At 34.9% G+C, this 15,835-nt stretch overlaps 1 protein-coding gene across 3 annotated transcripts; it reads left to right on the top strand.

Moving 5' to 3' along the window:
- The first annotated feature begins 4,958 nt into the window (after positions 1–4,958).
- Positions 4,959–15,182, top strand: LOC101222411 (probable thiol methyltransferase 2). 3 transcript variants are annotated; one of them, XM_031883721.1, is made up of 10 exons: positions 4,959–5,132; positions 5,250–5,436; positions 6,873–7,003; positions 7,449–7,535; positions 8,586–8,686; positions 8,758–8,857; positions 9,222–9,271; positions 13,368–13,446; positions 14,012–14,095; positions 14,945–15,182. In XM_031883721.1, the coding sequence occupies exons 2-9, from the start codon at positions 5,259–5,261 to the stop codon at positions 14,063–14,065; spliced, it is 780 nt and encodes a 259-aa protein (XP_031739581.1). In that variant the 5' UTR covers positions 4,959–5,132; positions 5,250–5,258; the 3' UTR covers positions 14,066–14,095; positions 14,945–15,182. The 3 variants fall into 3 exon arrangements, with proteins under 3 accessions (XP_031739581.1, XP_031739580.1, XP_004144344.1); XM_031883720.1 differs by having other exon boundaries at positions 5,247–5,436; XM_004144296.3 differs by lacking the exon at positions 4,959–5,132 and having other exon boundaries at positions 5,165–5,436.
- Positions 15,183–15,835: the final 653 nt, after the last annotated feature.

The following is a 15,835-nucleotide window of genomic DNA, read 5'->3' as shown; positions in this document are numbered from 1 at the left end:
GCAATGAATTAAAGAGTGTAGGCCTTCAACCACTTGATAACTTGTAGAAATACAAGTTATTATGGCATTTTAGGTGGAATAATGAAGCCAAAATGCTTAGCAAAAAAGTGCAAAAATGCATATAATATGTTGAAAATCCATAAATATATAGAAACATACTTTGCATAAGCATCCATGCCTGTTTCACCATGTTGTTAGTGTCTTAATGGTTGACTTATATTTGGACTTAATAGTTTTGTGTTTGTATAACGCAATATAAATATGTCACTAAGTCAAGTCATCACGCGTAATGCGCTCATTGTAACTCTCTATATAGCATGCTTTGATTCTAGGTGATGAGTCATGGGTCATAATCATAACATGTAAGATGTTTGCGATGTACCTCTTCAACACATAATAATTAAGTCCTCGTTGAGTACAAGTTTTCCTACTGCTTACCCAAGTACAATCGAAACAATAGGTTTACCTGGATGATCTAGGATCGAACACTGAGAATTTATTATAGTCATTAGTTCTAGGAAATTACTCATTAGTTTGGCAGTATAAGAATTAATTGCTAAGATATAAAAGAATCAGAACCATGTTTAAACTACTTATGTACACCCAAAGAATCTATAAGGGGGAGTAATTGGATGCAAAATGGAATTGTATGCGAACTAACTTGTATGCGAGAAATATGGTAAAGGTCTATGCACCATTAGGCGATTAAGCACTACAAGAGCTTTGATGCGATTTAACTTATAATTAAGGCGTACTCTTCTCAAAGTCATAAGTACCACATATAGTCTCCTTTTAGGATCTACATGACTAAGTCTGATTAGGTCATATATCGAGAAGTATTCACTTATAAAACTTATAGAACTTCGCAATTAAGAACAACATCTCTCAGAGCCTATTGTTCACACTTGTTCACCTTTCGAGGCACAAATGCTGGAAGTTATCTTGCAAAGGTGGAGTTTTTCGCCAAACTCCTCCTTTATGCGCCTTAGTCTTATCCTTACTACTTACCTTCTCAAGTAAGTGGCGATTGATGCCGGTTAAGTAATGAACATAGCTCAAAAAAAACTATCACTAACTTAAACTACTAATAACACTTTGACATATGAAAGTCAAGCAATGATGGATTGAAAATGTATAAACATGCAATATATATATATATAAAGAATGTAGGTCATAGACCATTATACAATATGAACAACATATATTACAAGAAAATACAAAAAATGGATAAGAAGGAGAATGAAAGATATCACAAGTTAGAGGACAACAGGAATATGGATTCTTCCCTCCTCAGCAGTGAAGATCTCGCTTTTACAATTGATCGGAGAAGAAGAAGAAGAAAACATTTACAAACGGCGGAAAGACTATTTCTTTCTGTCACTCTCTAGGATTTTTGGCCTATTCGGGCCTCACTTTTTAGGTTGAAGGAGATGGCTTTGTTGGGATTTATGTCCTAAAACTCGTAGATTGAAAATATAATTCATTGACCGTTATTAATAAAGTGTTATTATCGCAATAATTGTTATTGCTTAAATTATTAGTTTTGTCTTAATAACCCAAATCCAATAAAATAATATCCTAAGCTGTTTTATGAGTCTTGAAAAATATGTAGAGACATACAGGGATCAATGTTCAAGATCACCTTAAAGGGTCTATAACATAGGGATAATGCTGGGTATTTTATCCTCGTAACACTATTGATATGACTCACTTTGTATTTGATACAAACGTAATGATCCAGCGCGTTCGTGTAGTTGACATGCGAGTGAGGGTATCCTATGTAATGAGTTTGCATAAGATCAGACCGCAAAATAGTAATCATTAGATGTAACTTTGGTAACTAGTTAGGTTTCTATATTTCACTAGGATGACTTGGGTAACTTAGTCTTAATCCTGAGTGTGTTATGAACTCCCGTTTGTGAGGGATTGTCCTTTAATTTGTACGGGTGAGAGTGACCAGATCGCCGACTCAATAAGCTTATTCGCCTGGTAGCATTAGACATTTCTTCATCCCCTTCTTTAATAGAAGTTAATTCACATTCTCGCAACCACTTTCATTATTTTTCCTTTTTGCAAACTCTCTAGGTGTACATAAGTAGATTTAGTTTATAATCTCATTATTTTATATCTTTTTATTATTTTATTCTTTTACACCGCCTGATTGATAAGTTGACCTCAGAATTAAGTTTTGATATCAATTTCCTATATTCGACTCTGAATCACCTAGGAAAACCTGTTGTTTCGCTTACACTTGGGCAAGTAATGAGAAAACTTGTATACAACGAGGACTTAGCTATTACACGATGAGGAGGTACATAGTGAGTATTTCACATGCAATGATCATGACACATGACTTATCGCATAGAACTAACTACGCATAGAATTAATCCTAAGTTCGAACTCCATCAAGCACCATTGTACAATGTAAAACTCATACATTACAATGAAAGTACAAAAATGGATAGCAAGAAATGGGAGTCGCCCTGCAAAATGTCTAAGCATTCATTGGCTCTTTACAAGTTAGGGGGAAGGAGATGAAGGGTTCTCTCTCTAATCTATCTCTAAGCTCTCACTCACAAGATTGGTCGAAGAAGAGATGGGAAATCTTTTACAGAAGGTGGAAAGGCTAGTCATTTCCTTCAGCTCTCATGGAGCTCTCTAAGTTTTGGTCCATTCAGACTAGACAAGTTTTACATGGTAAGAAATGAGCCCTTTTTATAGACTACTTTAGGCAGGAAGTTTCTATTCTTTTGTTCATGTTAGCACCGATTGCAATCATGTCAAGTCACATCAACTTCAACTACAATTCTTGTTTGCTAGTGAATCTTCAGCGCGTGATGATGTGGTTACTTGCTAAGGGATATTTAGTCACTAGAAAAGCTTCCTATCATAGAGCTTGTGCACGCACTCCTCTTGCGATTCACTGTGTCTTTTTTTCTTCATAATCATGTCATTAAACACTGAAAACATGGTAAAACAGACATGGGGCTTATGCAAATTATATTATCTTATATTTATGAGTTTACAAAAGAAGTTATACGTTTTGACATATTATTTTTCATTTTGACTTCATTGTTCTACCTAAAAGACCATAATAACTTGTATTTTTACAAGTTATCACACGAGCGTGCTGCTTGCCACCCATGTCCAGCAACTAGCCATGTCATGACACCAAATTTGGGTTATTTTGGTGTTTTTGAGATTTTGTTAGTTAAGTTTTGATATTTTTTTGATTTTAGAGGATTAAAATGGGTTTAAATTCTCTAATGTCAAGGCAAGAAGAAATTAGGCATATTGGCCAAGGAGTTAGCATCCATATGTGAGTGACAAAATGAACTTCCAAAAGTGATTTCTAAACATGTCTTTACTAGTTGATGTTTAAAGTATGCTTTTAAGATAAATGCTTAAGCTATATTTATTTATATTGAGATTTGCAAAGCACGTGTTTAAAGTATAGAAAGCCAAAAGCATGTTTGAGCAAAATACTTGAATTTACAAAATGTTTTAGCAAAGTTAATTTAGAGCTTGTGGTTTGCTGAATGCAAGATTATTTATAAACATGCTATTTGAGTTTGAGATTATGATTTCACAACATGTTTTAGTCTAGAGCTGAGTTGTTCTAAGATATATAGAAACCCCTCGAGAGAGATTTTCCTATGCATAAAGGTCCTTTGATGAGGATATTCAGTAGATACCTAGAATTTCCATCATTGGTACTAGGTTAGATATGAGGACCTCTACAGACGCCTAGATTTTCCATCTCACAGTAGCTATAACGATATAGAACACTATTGATGCCTAGATTTTCGTCTCGTAAGTATCACATCATGAGTTAGAGTTTGTATGCCTAGATTTTCGTCTCAAGGATGCACAAAGATTTATGGTATAGCAATTGAATGAGAATGTTTGAGAAAGCTATATGAGTTTGATAAACATATATATGCTTTACTTTGCTTAATTGTATTTATAGAAGGCTATTTGATTACTCATGATTTATTCAACATGTTTAGTATTTAAAATCAGTCACTCATTGAGCTTTAGCTCATATTTTTCAAAAATGTTTTCTTACTTAAGGTAGAGTTCATGGTGTTGGCACTTGACCTCGACTGCCTATCTACTAGTGTCATTTTAAGTTCTTAGCTAGTATGTACTGTATAGTAGTATCTTCTTGTTTGTACATGAGTTTGTATTAGTAAGTACTAGATGTGGATTGTTTGGAGTTTGCATTAGTATTGTATAACTTTGGGGTTCAATACTATGTTTATGTCTATATCAGGCCTTTAGTTATATCTTAGGGTCAACAGGTATCGTTGAGTAGGAAAACGATATATGTTGGTTTCACGTTGCCTTTCAAGCTTAGAGTAGGTGGTCTGAAAGGGGGTGACAACCAGGTCAATCTGATTTTGCCTGAGAATCCGTCAGTCTTGATGTTTTTCTCTGATCTTCTTCAACTTTCCGTTCATATCACTCTGTGGCAGCCAAGATCTTTCTTCTTCTAGTAATTCTCTCCAAATCCTCTATAGAAAATTGACGAAAACCTTAATAAAAATGAGGGCAATGAATAACTTCATCACCTTTGTCTTCTTTTTCTTTTATTGGCAACAACATTTTCTTCTTCAACCACGAAACTTTCAACTCCTACTTACTTTTTAAGGTGGTGGCCACTTCTCAAATTCCCCTCCATTTCTTCTTTTAACAAATTTTAAACTTAAATAAATAATTAATTCACTCTACCTAAAAAACGCTTCAATGGCCTTGAGTTCAACTTAGTTTCCTTCCAAAGTTTTTTGTCCAACCTAATTATTTCTTTTTATCGTTAGCAACCTATATTTTTTTCATCAAACGGATCACAAGTTCAAGTTAAACGTTCAATCTCAAATACATTTTAAGAAAAACAAAGCTAGGGTTTACAAAAATGATCTTCCACTTCCTATTATCATGAATGCGATCTTGGAAGAAAAATACTTCATAAAAACTTACACTCTCCTTTTTCCTGTGATGAAAGAATTGACTGAAAGTAAATAATTGAGAGTGACCTTCAATTCAAAGCTTGATGAGAATGTTGGTGTTGCATTAAGTGCGGAAAGAATCATTGAAGGAGGGGTTAGGTTGAGAGAGGCTTTAAAATTGGGGTAAATATAGCTAACAATGTAAATAAAATAAAGTTTTTAGAACTTGGTGGCTTAGTCATTTTAATTTTTTTTTAAAATTTTCTTTTAAAGTTATTTCATGGAATTTTGCAATAGTAGTTGTCAAATATGATCCTCGGCGCTGGAAAATTTTGTTCAATACTTAGTAGAGCGCCCCTGCAAACCCATCGAGCTTTGACGCTGAAATTGAGGATGAACCAAAATTCTACACAACATAACGCTTCCAAATTCAATCATCAATCGCGCGTTCATGAGTTTCAAAAGGTTATGGGCACAGACCATTCTGGTAACACCAAATTTCTCACAATTCCACATTCATTATATATCTCTTCTGCCCTTAATGCTCCATCTAACTAATCTATACTCCAGGATGTGCACATAATTTTGTAATAAAATTTTGTTGAGTTTTTAGGCCTTAAATTCGATGGAATGATTGAGATTGATAATATCTGCTTCATTTTAGGACTACTGTTTCGAATTGCTTTTAACACTCAATAATTATTGTAGAGTTGATTGTGATCGAATCTTTTTAGTTGACATATTTTTCGATATAAAATTTTGATGGATCACTAACCAAAACCTTATTTCATTACTTTCTGGACGTTTTATATGGTAATCAGGAGTTGCTGGTCAAATATGAAACTATTCTTTAGCTGTCTAGTTGGTTCTCATAATTTTGGTTTCTCACTCCTTGTCTTTAATAAAAGCCGTCTTGGTGAACATTGAAAAGATCTCTTTTGGGTCAAAAAAACATTAACAAGCAGTTGTTGAAGGAAATTTTGGTTTTTAGGTTTTAATCATTTTGTTAATGTGAAACTAATATTAGAAAAATGAAAGGTGTGTGTGAGATCGAGAGGTTTTCTTGGAAGATCACTGGTATATTGAGTAATGTCTCATTGTTGCTAAGCTGCTTGGATGGTATAACATTTAACTACTTAGGATAAATTTTCTTTTCCCCATTGCCAGATTTGCCACCTCCAACAACGCTGACACATCTTCCTCTTTCTTAGGCTCTCCGATTAACTTGGTGACCAGCATTTTTAGCGTGTTCTGTACCTCCATCATCTCCATCATCATTGATTCCACACTCTTTTTCAAAACCAGTAGTCTTTGAATCTCCTTCGTTATCTCCTTTATTTCTGACTCTGATGCACCCAATCATTCTTCTCTGTTTTTATGTCATCTTCAACATTTCCAAGATTTTAATTCTGCTCTGATACCACTTGTAAAGACTATGTTTCACTTGTGATAATATTGATTCAAAATAGTAACAATTACAAACCACCGGCCAATTTGAGAGTGTCAGGAATCTCTTCCTAAGAACTATTGTTCTATTCCAAAATGCAAAGCATGAGCTATAACATAACAGACAAACGTACTAATAGCCACCTGCCACACACAGACCTTTATCCACAACGTAATTCAAAATAACTTCCAGCCCACTGTAACTTCCCTTTCTACCCCTTCTAATTACGTATTCACAATTGGAGACCTATCATATAACTTATAGATGGTTACGCCAAATTTAAATTTCATAGTTTGGTTCATGCAAATGTAGCATGTCTGATTTTGAAGGAGATTCTTTTGCATGTTTTGACGTTGTGTTGGACTGCATATTGTTTCTTTCTGTGTTGGACTGCATATTGTTTCTTTCTTTCTCTATTGTCAATTGTTACAACAATATGTCATCCAGTGTGCTCATGCTGTGAAATTACTAATTAGGTGGTTGGGACATATGCTGGGAGCAAGGTCTAACACCATGGGACTTGGGACAACCAACGCCTCTGATTGGCCATCTCTGTGCAACAGGAGCTCTTCCAAATGGTCGTGTACTTGTGCCTGGATGTGGAAGTGTACGTCATTTGGTGTATCTATAAATTTATACCTATTTTTTCTATATAAAACAAAGTTTTCATCTATAAAGATAGAAGCACGAAAATCAAGCTAGAAATCCCAGAACTCCGCTTTACATTACATTTATGAATTCCGACCAAGAACCAAGATAAGAAAAATGTAGAGATGTTGAGAAGTAGAAACCGAAGTGAGGCATTGAAACATTTTAAGGTTTCTCTTTGAGAGATTGACAAGGGAAATGATGCATATATTTTTAAGAGATTTCATAACATGGCCCATGGCATGTTTAATTATTAATCTCCTATAGTTCTCCGTCTTCCTTTCATCTCCAAACCTATTCTGAAGATGATGGATGGCTTCCCTTTGCATTTAGTAGTCAGCTAGAATCTTTTTTGTTTTGTTTTTTTCTGTCATAGGTAAGATCAAAGTTTGTAAATATGACAGGGCTATGATGTTGTACAAATGGCATGTGCTGAACGCTATGTTGTTGGATTGGACATATCAGACAAAGCCATTCAAAAGGCAATAGAGGTATAAGTAATGTATTTCTGTACTTTTCTTTTTTACGGACCCTAAATATTGGAAGAACAAAGGAAGTTTTAGGCTGTTTTGGGAATTTCCATAAGCGAAGTATTTGTGAATTGAATTGTTGGAACCTTGGCAGATATTCATCTTCTTTGTTCTATTAATTATCTAAGGTTTATTTTATTCTAACATTATCATATTTAATTAAATGTAAATTGTAGTATATATGTTTAGATTGAGTTAGTCACTTCCCTGGTAGGTAGGTTCTGCTGCCTTGTTTGTCTTCGATCTTTCCCCTAAGCCTCGTTTAGACATAAATATATCCAAGTCGTCTATCTTCATAAACATCTAATTCAATTTAAAAGATAGTTTGTGTCTTTATGCACATGGTTTCAGTGTAGGCTCCTAAATGTTTGGTTTTAACAATGCTTGATGTTTTAACATTTTTTGAGTGATTGTAGTAGTAGTTTTTCCTTTTGCTATGAATGACACAGGAAAGCTGTAATGCCCATCACCCTCGCACTTTCACCTTATAAGTTGAAAAAGTTAGAAAAAATGAGGCCTAGTTAGAACTCAGCATGTGGTCTAAAGGATGTTCTATTAATGTGAAACAGAAAGAAACAACATTTTAGGGGTATGGATTTAGCTCCCTAGCATCACAAAACAAACGGTAAATGAGAGAACTGCATAATTTCATTCAATAAACACGTATATGAGAGCTCTAGTTTAGGAAATGGTATATTATAAATAAAGAACTAATAAATAAAGGGCTCATGATAATTATGACATATAAAACTAACAATATTGGGTAAATTTCATGAATTTTATTTTTTAAAAAACTAAGTACAAAATTAAAGTTTTCTTTTTGAACAAGAAATTAAAAATAGAGTCGAAATAAAGAAAAAGTAAATAAATTGTGGCCGTGGGCAAAACTATTGACAAATAGATATCACACACTTGTGTGCTTATACTAAACTGAAACGAGCTGCACAGTTAAGACTCGCTGTTACATTTGAACATGAGAACTTATTTCTGTTTTTCTTTAATGAGCTGCAGCTATCTTCCTCATCACCAAATATGAGACATTGTACCTTCTTAAAGGAAGATTTTTTCAGTTGGAGACCTAAGGAATTATTTGATCTGATTTTTGATTATACGTAAGTTGGATTATGAAAAAATTATTTCCTTTTAGAAGATTCAAACATGACCGCTACTGGAAACCGTGCAGGTTTTTTTGTGCTATTGAACCTGTCATGAGACAAGCTTGGGGACAACAGATTCAGAGACTATTAAAACCAAATGGAGAGCTTATAACCCTAATGTTTCCGGTAATCCTCTTTACTTGAGACAAATATTCTCAACATTCTTTTCCTAAAAATTTTACCATTTTAACAAGCTCTGAATGCAAAATTTCACCTCCTATTTCAGTTTTACTCCATTGATAGATTTTTTTTCATGTGACGTTTAATTTTTTTAGGGCACTTTTATCTCTTCTATCTTTTTCAGTAATTCTTTTGCTTGAGCTTCCTTGTCAGTTTTCTATAAACAAAAATAATTTTCAACCAAAACTGTGAACTGTTAACACATTTTGTCTCTTTCTAACAGTAAAGTCATGTGATTGATCTTGTGCTGCGCTATATGTTTACGATTTTTTCATTATGTCATGTTTGAAACCCAATTTATGGCTGGCAGATTGATGATGACCATATTGGTGGACCACCTTACAAAGTTTCAGTTTCAGAGTAACTCTCAACCTTCACTTTGAACTTTTTCCTACTTGTTTAATTGTTTCTTGTAGTTCAAATATTTATCTAGATCAACGTGCTTTCCTTTTTCTTTTCCCTATAAAAATTGTAACTTCTTTTTCTTTAAAATAATTAATGGTCATAAATATTAGGGATTACATTCCTTATCTTTACTTGTTTAGTACCTTCTAATAATAATAAAAAAATTGTGATTAGCTAGTTGTAGTTGGACGAAAGAAATGTTCTTTGTCCATGGGGATGATATTGAAGATGAGTGATAGATTTTCACGGAAAAGAAGGGTGTTAAGTAGGTTTGTGGTGAGTGTTGAATATCAAATTTACTGTCATCCTAATTAAGCTTTTAGGTCAATCGATGATGTAACATGGTACAAGAGCTAAATGTCATGTTCCAAAATTTGGCCCCAATTTTTTTTTTGAAATTAAGGCTCTTTAGCATAGCCCAAGAGGAGCCAAGACATTCCCACACACTGGAGAAATGGAATTCCCATAGCAAAAGCATATGAACGCCATGCAAATGGAATTCAATTTGAAAACAAAAGAAAAAAATTTAGAGAAAACAAAAGTAAAAACTAAAAATGCTTCTAAGGAAGAAAGGGAAAAAAAATTCTAATCTTGTAGAATCTTAGGAACACCTTGAATCTCCCAAGAACACCATAAAGTCTTCCTTGTTATTATCAAGGTGAAAATTAGGGGTGTAATTGGGTTGGGTTGAGAGACATTCTGTTGACTTCGTGGTTGTAGGTATGGATGACTTTGATGTAGTACTCGGAATGGAATTCCTCCTCAAACATCAAGTGATCACGATGCCTGCAGCTAATTGTCTGGTGATCACGGGGTCTACCCCCACCGTTGTGCAAACAGACCTTTGGCAACCCAAATGATTGAGAATGATCTTAGCTATGCAACTGAGAGAGGACCTCACTCGAGATGAAACAACATTTGAGGCCACCCCGTTTGAGTTAATGGATAGCTTGGGGGAGACAGTTCACAAAGACACAAGGTGTGTCGCAGAGAAATATTGCGATGGGATGCTTGATGTTTTGCCTATGTCAGAATCACCCATGAAGAATGATGGTTGTGTGGCGTCGTTGGAGTTAGCTGAACTTCGAATACAGGCGAAAGGATTGTTGAGGGCAGGATTTGTGAAACTTGCAAAAGCTCCATATGAAGCTCAAGTCTTCTTACGGGAAGAAGAGAAATGACCGTTGTGTCAACAATCGTGTCCCGAAGCAAGCCTCGACGAGAGGGCCAACTTTTGGGTCCGTGAGTGTGACCCAACCTATTGAAGCTCATATTGGTGTATTTGATTATGCGTTGGGCTATGTCCTCGTGCAGAATGGACAACCCGTCACATCTATGGTTCAAAGACCGAGTACCACAGAAAGGAGTTATACTGTGTCTGAAGAAGGAACGTTTGCCATGGTACACAGTCTGAAGGATGGGAGACAGTATTCCCATAGATCTACTTTTGTCAGAGAGACGAACAACAATGTTACCAACCACTTCAGTACTCAGCCGAATCTGACTTCGAGTCAAGCAAGGGGGCAGAGAGACATGCTCAAACTTGATTTTGGGTCAGAACATAGGAAGGGAGCAAGTAATCGGGCAGCTGATGCCCTTAGTCAGAGGAACAATCATGTGATTCCGTATATGTTAGCTCATACACAGGCATGTCAAGTTGATGGCCTAATGCGGGACTCGTCGAAGGAATCCATGCAGAAAAACTCTGTCGCTCAAAATGGCATGAGTTTGGCTAAGGCCAGTAAGATAGTACAAAAGAATGGGGTTCAGTTGTTGAAGGTAACCCAATCTTGGGTTACAACAGTGATAAATTCGTCAACTGACAGAAGCCCAACAGAGAGTGTTGGTGGCGGACAACTTGTACTGTCGCGCCTTGTTGATCCTCCCTATGTGAGGAAGAATCCTCAGACTCGCACCATTACCAAGAAGTGGAAGTGGAAATCAGACATCGTTCGAACCGATCTAGAGGAAGTCACAAAGCGGTCGAAAAGGTGGGTAGATAAAAAGTGTCGCCCCCTTGACTTTTGTGTGGGAGATCAGGTCCTTGTTAAGCTGAAACCTGAACAGACTCGGTTATGAAGATACAAAGCTCACCACCTCATGAGCAGACACGAGGGACTGGCAAAAGCCGAAGAAGTCCTCGCTAAAGAAATAAGGAAAAATAGAAGACCCATGAGGGGGAGACACCAGTTCATGGCGAAGTGGAAGAACCTCCTCGTGGAAGAAACAAGTGGAAGACGTACCAAAAGACCGTGAAGCGTAGAAGCAGAAGATTGAAGGATTCCAGCTTTGCTAGTCGACAGGGACGTCAACTGTTTAAGTGGGGGAGTTTGTCACGATCATACTTGTCCAAGGCGTGTTTGCTTATGGCCGTATGCTCTGAATGCCCCCAATTTATCTTATCTTTATGTCTTATACTAGTTTAGGTAGTTGCTTTCCATTTTAAGACATAAAGCTTGGGTGTGACGTTTCGACATTTTCATATTGAAGCCTACCAGAGCTGAAAATGTTCAAAATGTATTATAGGAGAGACATACCAGTTGAATCCCCATCCAAACATTGTCGTACTTTTTGCAAGCAAACATTTTTCTCTTGCAACTGACAGTCTTCAATGCATATTATAACGTTGATTTCAATGTATTTCTTTCTTTCTCGTGTTTTATAAACAATTTTCCCAAGAACGCAAAGGAAGGTTACATCATACGTCGACTTTGTCCGCGATTTTCAGATTTTGATCGACTGACTTGTTCATTGAGTTAGAACAAGTGTCACACAGTCGTCCGTCTCGAGGTTGAAACGCTACGATTGTGGCACTACGCATGGCATATCCCCACACATGATGTGCATGGCATTTGCACACGCAATCCGACGATGAGTGCACACCCAAAAGAGCCGCGAAGACCCTAGGAAATTCTAGAAGATTCTATGACGGACGGGGAAAACTAAGAAGGCCGGATGATGGACGAATGCACAAGCAGGAACCGGATGATTCGAGGCCCTTTGTTCGCATGCCAGACGTGCCTGGATGCATCCAGAATCCTCAATGACAGTCTGCAACCTTCAATGACAGTCTGCAACCTTCAATAACAATCTGAAAGCGTCATGTAAGCCTTAGAAGGCTCTAGACCTATTTTAACTGACCTTCAAAGGCGGTTTAGGTGTCCATTGATGGTGCAACTCATGTATATACCCCAAAGGGATCCCATTTGTACTCATCCTTGGAAACTATCAATAAAGCTTACATATTCATTCTCCCGAACTCTTCTCTACACTTTACCTACTCCCTTCCACTCTCACGAGTCCCTTAAAGCCTAGCAAGTCCACAACCTCTAAAAGGCTTACATTGGTTCTTCTTTGCAAACAAGAACACCCTTGTGCCACACGGTTAGTTGCTTCAGGTTTAGGAGGTATCCGAACCTCATACAATGGTTCATTTTCTTTCCAATTATATGATTTTCATTTGTTGTTTTTACATATTAAAAGTTTTCAAGTGAGGGGAGCGTTAGAGTGTTGATATAATGTTAACTATTAAATTTACCTTCGTCCATCAGCTTAAACTTTTAGTTCAATTAATAATATAAACAAAATCATTAGGTGGGAAGGATTGCCCTTTTTATTTATTGAAGTTATTTACTCACCGGGGAGAGGAGCTTAATGAAGCCATTTGGTGAAATGGGGGACATGTAACTCCATTCATTATGGAGTCTTAGGTTGGTTCTTTGACATGTAACTCCACTCCTTATGGGCTGAAGCTACATGATTGGTATGGTCAAAGACAGCAAAGCTGAATGGGAGAAGGCCTTGGTTTAACATTGTAAAAATGTTTAAATGAATCCTTAGTTTTACCTCAGACTTTTGTTTTGACCTAAGAAAACAAATTCATCCTAGTATAGTTCAACTAGTTAAGAGGTTATATTTTGAACAAGTCGGATGTTTTCACTTTCACACACGATCCCTTGATATTGCTTTTGTTTCTTCAAACAAAAATTACTTTTCTTATCTTTCTCATTCTTCCATAAACTTGGCTCATGATTACATCGGTTAATGATAGTTATGAGGACGTATTACATCCATTGGGCTTTAAAGCTGTACTGATCAATGACAATGAACTCGCCGTCCCACCTCGCAAGGTAAATATAGAAACTTTTTCCATACGCGTCGATTTATTTATCAATGGTTTATGACAATTGCAAAGGGATTTGTTCTGTCCAAGATCATTCAAAATGTGAATTCCAAACAAAGTGCCAAAAGCTAGTAGGATTAGTTTCCTAATGAATGAAGAATTTGATGAAGATAATCTAATTTACCTAATACTTCTATATCACTTACCCCTCCTTCCTCTGAACGCGCCCTCAAAAGGCTACCTCAGTACTACAAAATGCTTTCCCTAAAATATTATAATACACTGGTGCTCATTTGCCTCCTCTGTGTTTCCTTTCTTATTCGGTATAATGACTGTATAGAACCTAGGGACTTGATTCCATCATCTTTTAGATACAAATATTGCATTTTTAATTACATCAGACATGCAATTGTCAACTAGACCATAACAGAACTAACTACTAGTATGTTGAACTCAAAAGTAAACTACTGAAAACAGACTTTTATAACTTAGTTTTGAAAAATGCAACATTATCCATGTTCTGTAGGTGCTGAATGTTCTTCAAAATATGATTGAATTAAATTTTGTGACAGGGACGAGAGATGATTGGAAGGTGGAAGAGAAGTTTAGCTCAACCTTCACTCTAACAAGTTTTTAGCCGCTCTTTTGATTTTGAGGTTGGTTACTTATCTTTTAGGTTATTCTCCATTTGATCCTAATCTCTTAAAATTCTCATCTACTCTTGGTAAATGGTACATCAAAAAATCAAAATTAGATTCTTTAATATAAAAAGAAAAATAGGAAAAAATATTAACATCATGAGACTTAGCAGTTTGCAATTGTATCAATTAAACTTCTAAATTTTCTAAATTGTCACAAGTGAATCGATTTATACCATTTCTTAAGATTAACTTAAAAAGATAATAGGAGAAGTTATCTTTTTAATCTCCAAGTTTTGATGGATATATGTTTGGTTCTCAAGTTTAAAAAATATATCTTTTGTCCTTGTTTAGCCGTTGAATTCTTAAAATGTATCTTTTTAGTGTCTGAATTTTTTTTAATCCTTGCCATATTAAAAATGGTCTAAGGGAGAATCATTTTTGGACGATTCTATCTCTTGCTAAATCCTAAATTTACAATATTAACCGAATTTAATTGGTTTTTTTATTTATGATTATTTAATTAATATAAAAAATATAATTATCATTAACCATTTATAATATTTTCAAATTCTCACTTTCATGCCTAACTATTTAGAAAATCAGGAGGTTATAATATAAAAAGTTATCTCTTTATTTCTATAATTTATTTTTCAAAATTTATAAATATATATTAATGATGGGATTTCAAAAGATTTTATAACTTTTATCTTCTACAAGTAAAGAACTCTTTTCAATCTTTTTTATAAACATTTGAATTTTCTCTTCTATTTAGGTTTGTATTTTTTATCTTTTTATTCACAATCTTTTGTTTTGTCTATTACTTTGTTTATATCAATATATACTTTTGTGTTGCAATTGCAATAGGTTAATATTTTGGAATTTAAAGGAAGACTTGAAGAACACATCCAAGCGGTACAAAATTGAAACAATGTCAATTGTGAAATCCAAGTCCAAGAATTCTGAGTTTTCTTTATATATAATTATTATATAGCGGTAAGTATTTTGATTTAGTGTTTTTAGTTAAGTGTACATAAATTCTTTCTTATGATGTATTTAGCTTTTTTTTAATAATAATCACCATAAACTAACAAACTTTTCTAAGTTTTACGTATTCTTTAAAAAAATTGATTATAGGTTCCTGTTGCACTTTATAGAGTGATTTTAATGAAAACAACAAAATAATTTTTAAATTCATATCTTGAAAATTTAACCAAAAAGAAAAAATTTGCACAAAACGAGGTTACTCATTTAGTAAGATTAAGTGAGTTCATCTAAATCATTCACTCTCTCCTCTGAGATTGAAAGTTTATCCTCTATCCCTATAATTATTGCATTAAAAGTGTATTAGTTTAATAAAAATAATATTTTCTAATTTAATTATCATATTATGTTTTTTTAAAATTATTAAATGTTCCTCAGTTCAATATTATTTTCTTTATATATATATAATTCCAAAAGAAAGAAAGGTTTTAACGTATGCAACGTGTAACAGACATACTTGTTCAGGGTGTGTCTACGGTCGTATTCTCTGAGTACCTCCAATTTATCTTATTTTTATGGCTTGTACATAGTTTAGCTAGTTGTTTTCATTTTTAAGTCATAAAGCTTGGGTACAACGTTTCAGCATTTCCATATGCAAGCCTACCAGAGCTGAAAATGTTTAAAATGTACTATAAGGAACATAGTAGTTGAATCCCTGCCCAAGCTTTGTTGCACTCTTTGCAATCGACAGTCTTCAATGCTTGTTTTAATAAC

The sequence above is a fragment of the Cucumis sativus genome, chromosome 4 (assembly GCF_000004075.3).
Source record: "Cucumis sativus cultivar 9930 chromosome 4, Cucumber_9930_V3, whole genome shotgun sequence".
NCBI classification, from domain to species: Eukaryota; Viridiplantae; Streptophyta; class Magnoliopsida; order Cucurbitales; family Cucurbitaceae; genus Cucumis; species Cucumis sativus.
This window is presented reverse-complemented; position numbering and strand designations above follow the sequence as displayed.

Excerpts from the sequence above, each read along its gene's own strand:
- LOC101222411 (XM_031883721.1), top strand. The coding sequence starts at position 5,259 with ATGATCCTCGGCGCTGGAAAATTTTGTTCAATACTTAGTAGAGCGCCC. Across the intron at positions 5,437-6,872 it reads TATGGGCACAGACCATTCTG|GTGGTTGGGACATATGCTGG; the intron begins GTAACACCAAAT and ends ATTACTAATTAG. Across the intron at positions 7,004-7,448 it reads TTGTGCCTGGATGTGGAAGT|GGCTATGATGTTGTACAAAT; the intron begins GTACGTCATTTG and ends TAAATATGACAG.